Source organism: Charadrius vociferus, unplaced genomic scaffold (genome assembly GCF_000708025.1).
Source record: "Charadrius vociferus isolate BGI_N301 unplaced genomic scaffold, ASM70802v2 scaffold134, whole genome shotgun sequence".
NCBI classification, from domain to species: Eukaryota; Metazoa; Chordata; class Aves; order Charadriiformes; family Charadriidae; genus Charadrius; species Charadrius vociferus.
In genome coordinates, this window is record NW_009648333.1 from 3,896,325 (window position 1) to 3,902,324 (window position 6,000).

A 6,000-nucleotide genomic window follows, 5' to 3' on the forward strand; every position below is an offset into this window, starting at 1 on the left:
TTATGACAGCAGACAGTAGCAGGTGCAGAAGAAAAGAACGCAAAACGGGGCAGGCACACAAGGATGCTTCTCTGGGTGAGCACAACTGTTTTCTGTGGACTGTATTAGTATTTACTCACTACCAATAGATTTTTGTTGTAACAATTAAGCTAGCTTTTTCTTGAATTAATACAAAAACTTGTGGCATAATTCAGCTTAATTTATGCACTGTATGAAAAATAATTTTTTTTTTGTCTTAAATCTGCAAGTAGGAGTTTAGCTTTGCTCCTCCTAGCTCTTAAACTGTGTAAAACAGCAACTAACATTCTTCGTACCGACTCCAGTACCAAGTTTTCTGACTAGGAATTCTTGGTGCATTTATAATCTTGAAGCGTCCAGCAAGATTCTTGGAATTGGTCATAAGTATGAGGTTATGAACAGAAAAAAAATTATTCCCAGGTGTTATCTTTTTAGGCATTCTCTCAGTTTAAAAAAAAAACAAACCCAAAACCACCAACCAAGAAAATTCAAACAAAAGCAACAAAAAAAACCAACAAAAGAACTCCCAAAACACACTCAAGTGAAATCTCTCTGTTTCAAGACATATCTACATGATGGCTTCGACCTAACCAATTTCACATGTTGTGGCTTCTACCAGAAGCCACTGAGTCAGAACAGCAGAGAACTTTGTCCTCCCAGGACAAGCGGAGTGCAATTTCACAAAGACTGTGAGTGGATCTCAGACCACGCTCTTCAAAAAGAGATGGTCACATCCTTGGTTCCCTCCCCTGCAGTCTCACTGCTCCCTCTGCATGGACTCTAGCAATAAGAAAGTCCAACTCACACCAGTGAGTTGATCCAAATAATTTCACAGCCTTGTCTGAGCTATAGAGTATATAAAGGAGAGAGTAATTGGGATGGCTTTAACACCAGTGGGTTGGGACTATTGGTTTTGACAGCAGCTTACTTTAAGAAAGGCTAAAAGCCTATCACCAAATCACAAGAGGCAAAAGTGGTACTTCAAAGACAAATAACGTACGTGACTGTTTATCAGAATATTAGCAGGAGTAACTTAACCCATGTCTATGTCAGTTCTACTGCACACTTATAAATGTCATCCTGCCGTCGCCTCTGAATTAGCACACCTGCAACTAATACTGGTGGGTAAATTTTGGAAGCCGATCTGGACAGAATGTAACCAGTAAAAAGTTACACCTGTCCCTGGTTAGTATTCAGACAGGTAACTGTCCCACTGTCCAGTTAATTTACCAGTAGTGAGGAAGAAGCAAACGCTCATAACTGTATGACAGGGTGAGACTGTGATAGATTTGATTTTAATCAACTTTAAACAGCAAAAAACCATGATATTATTACTCATCACATTTAATCTACAGGCAGGCTAACAGTTCTTGGTGTTCAAAGTAGGCTGGTGAATTCATTAGTACGCGCATTATCAAAACCTATCTGAAATGTGGTGTCTAGAACTGAGTAATGCTTCCATTTTCTTATTTCCAATATTCCAAAGGGCAGCTTAATTTACAGGTCCAGAAGAAAACCAAAAATTTACTACTGAAAAAATGGTACAGGTAGCAGATTTTTACAATGTGTTAACAACATTCCATCTGTTTGGAGGTTTATCATCCAATACAGCTACTTCTGGTGAGTTATGACAAAGTTTGCTTCCTAGTTAAAAAAAAAAATGTATAAGGAGGCAGTAACCTTTTACAAAGGGTTACAAAATAAATACAACAGTACTTCTAATTTCTTAAGCACTGAAAATTTTAATTTTAATTAAGTTATAGTAAGAGATTATAACTAGGAACTAAAAAAGTATGCTAGAAGAAAATGGCTTTTTCTGCCTAATTTATGGCGCTATACTTGGTGTTAGTATGTCAGTATTTCCTTTTCTCTTTCAGATTACTGCAACTAGAATACAGTATATATGACTATGTAATTCACCAACCTGACTGAATTTCAGTCTTTTTAGCTGATGCCTGCGAGATTTTAAAGCACTCTATCTGGGTTTTTTCCAAATCGTTTTGTTTAAAATCCTAAAACTTTTATTATAAATTGTATCAGTAGACTATGGAATAAGCTGTCAAGAACTGTATTCTGTTACAAAACCAAAGAAGTAAGAGCAAATCTACAGTGTTCTTACATGACACATTAAGATGAGTCAATGAAACATATCTCAATGAAGGCAAGAAACAAAATAGCATTTTTTCCATGTTAGTCAAATGTAGTCACTTACTGAAGAAAGTACTTTTTAATACTGATGTTAAACTTTTCTTCTGTTCTGAACTAAAACAATTTCTACTTTTTAAAACCTGCAAAACCAACAGTGTAAAAGTCTTTCAAGTTAGTGCACTGCAAGTTGTTATAGTAAATCAGTTACACATTTTTTTTATTGTGAAAATGTTTTCAAGTTTGCTCGCATGCAAGACACTCTGAAATGAATTAACAGAAAAAAAAAATCATACATCTGAATAGGTAGTTTACTTCCAGTGGAAACATGCACTGCTGTTCGGGGAAACCAGCCGTGATATTGATACTCAATTTCACAAAGCCACATTTTCACCCCCAAGGAAAAACTGATATTAGATAATTTTCTGATCTTTACTCCCTGGCAAGAAAAAAAGATCTTTGAAACATCAGCTATTCTTAGTCCTGCTGCTTCTTAACAGTACTAACAGCACTTCTACAAAGAAAGGAAAGCACAAAATACAACAATTAACATAAAAAAAAAACAGAACAAAGTATTTACATGAGACAAAGCAACGTTTCACTGAGTTATAACAACATATTAACTCACCTGCAGTGTTTCTATTTGTTTTCTGATACTGTTGTTAGATGGCATCTAAATAAAGCAATGTGAGACAGCAAAACATAACAAACATGAGAATGGAAGGCACATGCATGTTAGATGAAAAAAAGCACAAAACCAACAGATAGCTGACTAGTAAGGACTCTATTCAGTAGAAATACAGGTTTTGCTATAGTGGCAGAAAACGTTCCTCCAACTTTCAAGGTTTTGTGGTAACAGACACTAAGGTTAAACTGTGAAAGAAAAAAAAAATTATTCTTTTCCACCCAACAGTGGTGCAGAATGACAGACACTTTTCTCTCCCGTTTCAGCAGCTTTCCTCTCCCTGGAAGAGGTGGTAAGGATACCACAGCGACTCAACTTCACCCAAGAATCTATCAGCTTTCTGACAAACTGCTATAATTAGTCTGACTAAAAACGGTTTACAATACTGACCCAGTGTTATTACCCGCTGAACAAATTCAGGATTTACAGTGCGTAAAGAAACGCCTTGCTGGGCTTAATGCTGGAACAGCATCCCAACTGCTTTGTGGGAGAAGGCCAGCTATACGTGTACCAAGAAAAACCCTTTGGTACACTCCTGGTCTAACCTGACTCTTACGACTCACTTCTCCGCTATTTCCACCGGTGCAGGCCCCTAGGCTTCCTCCTTCCAGCAAGGCCAGGATGATTTTCCCATACAATAAGCCTGCTTTGAGGATAACTGAAGGCAGTGTGCACTGACACCCAGCAGAAAGAGTTTAGAAGGGCTATAAATATTGCTAGTACTGGATTAGGATTCACAGGACTCTCAGGAGCATTATCAAGCACGACGTGGCACCGAAATACTGCGGGGTAAGGCAGGGTAAGAATATACTACGCATCAGGTACAACGGAGCAACTGCAAAAATGTGAGCTTTCACATCATGGCAAATGGGAAATTGCTTATTTCTGTGACCAAAGCGTGCCCACGTGGTGTTTGCTGCTAGGTAAGAGCTTGTGCTGGGCAGTCACCAGGGAATGGAGTGGGCATCATGAATCCAAGACCTACGTTACCTCTTGGTGACTTGCTAATGGGCCTGTACGCTTCATAGAACATCCCTGCGACACAGTCTAAGTGCTGTCGTTATTTCAATCATTAATTTGTTAATTTTAACTAATACAGTAGGGGTGGATGAACCTTCCCAGTACTCTGAAGTATCTCCCAGTAACTCTCAAAATTACTTTATTAAATGATAAAGACACCAGAGACAATGGATTTGGAATCCTTATTGCACTTAACATATTTTGGTAACTGTATATAAAATAACTTTAGTCATTAGGAAATCAGGAAGTAAAATGGGGAAGGGAAAATCTAAAAGACTAAAGTGCTGTGAAATTCAGATTTATAAATTAATGAGATTACTTATTACAGAGTGCATGCATTTAATTAGCTTCACAAAGGAATACATGAATTCATAAGACACATGAGGACAGTGGGGGTGTGTTTTTCAAAATTAATCTCAACAAAGTTTCCGAACAAGGTAGGCACCCCAAAAAACCAATAATATTTGGTGGGTCAAATTAAACCAAGCCATAAAACATCCTAAATAACTCACTGATGGCACAGCATCATAACACTGCTAATTCTGAACTGCAGAAATTCATATGTAGAATTTCTGCTGAATAGAGCCTTACAGTAAATGTGTTAAGCTGTTAGTGGTTAACAAAACTAAGTAAAATATAAAATGCATGCTCAGCAACTACCAGTTAAACTCACTGGCATTTATATTTTTTAATACATCCATTATCAGCAATGGACATTATGCCAGAAAAATGCAAATCCTAGATTGTAAGATTTTTTTTAAAAGCTTTAAAAACAAAAGCAAAAGCAGCCTCCATAAGCAAAATAAACAACAAAACAAAAATAAAGGCAAATACTGCAAAAGAACTGCAATGTTAGATGAAAAATATATAAAAACCCAACAAGCAACAGAAAAGTATGAAAGATGTCATGAAAACAAAATGACCCTTAAAAAACAATCCAAGCAGCTAAACCTGTTTCCTTTTGACTTCATGCTGGTTTATGTATTTTACTAATAAGCTTCGAAACTGTCACTCATACCTAACCAGAGTGAATATTGTGAAGGTGGATCAAAGAATTTATTAAAATTATCAAAATCAATACATTAGGCAAAATCATGAACTATGTTAATTAAAATTAAGGAAAGAACATGTAAACAATTAATGCTACAAGAAAGTCACTAAAACAAATCCCTAATTTCAAGTATCTTGATCTCTTTATCAATCAACTCATGTTTACAATGCTATCAACTGAAGCCAGGAGTTAAAGGGACACTGTAATTCTTATTTGAAAAATACATATCACAGGGTGTAAACATAATCTCTTTTCTAGACTCTCAATTCATTTTCTATTCCTTCAATAAGTGAACAGGAGAGAGAAATTTTGCAATTATTATACATTCCACTTAGAGAAGTAGACAAGCCGCTTATTTTCTCACATATAATCTGCACGTGAAAAAATACAGTTTGTACTTTCTCTGGCATAAATAGCATTTACCAGCAGATACTTCTGCAGACTTTACTCAATAAAACGGATAGTCTCCCACAGGGGTCACATCTATTTCCAGCATTACAGAGCATCACAAAAACTTACTACTAAGTTTAATACTAATGGAGACTTAAGACATTTAATAAAAAAAATAAAAATATTTCACAGTGTCCTTTTAAACAGCCAAATATGGATTGTTTATTTGGCACGAGAATGACGAGAACATTATCGGAATAAATGCTATCGATTTGCAACAGTTCCTGAATTGAAAAGGATTCTTACCTTTAGATGTGACAAACAGTTCTGCAGGAAAACGTGCCAGTTATTTAAAAAAAACTGTTTCTGACTGACACACAACAGGCAGGTGATCAATGGATACAAAGCCTACGAGTAGGGGGGAAAAAGAATTGATCAAATTGCTCTTTGCAGACCTCCCGAGTCTTGTACATTGAGAACGAGACACACAGTTGGCTCTTGTCTCACTCTCACAGTTTTCAGCATTGCACGGCAGCCTGTCCCCTGCGCTAGCACACGCATGCCAGCCATGGCGTCCTGCGTATGTATAACCGACGTGCTGTAAGAGCCCGTGGTGTAGGACCGGGGCAGCGGGACCGTGGTGAAGCTCATCCCTTAGCGAGGCCTGATCTCAAACGAAGACTGAGAGCAG

The 6,000-nt window shown here is 37.1% G+C and overlaps 1 protein-coding gene across 1 annotated transcript in view; it reads right to left on the minus strand.

Annotated features, from left to right (window-relative positions):
• FRYL (FRY-like) overlaps window positions 1-6,000 on the minus strand; it is a 142,903-nt gene that overhangs the window by 74,270 nt on the left and 62,633 nt on the right. Inside the window, exon 11 of the mRNA XM_009884974.1 lies at window positions 5,616-5,717. Coding sequence (XP_009883276.1) covers window positions 5,616-5,717 — 102 coding nt within the window. The remainder of the gene's footprint in view (window positions 1-5,615; window positions 5,718-6,000) is intronic.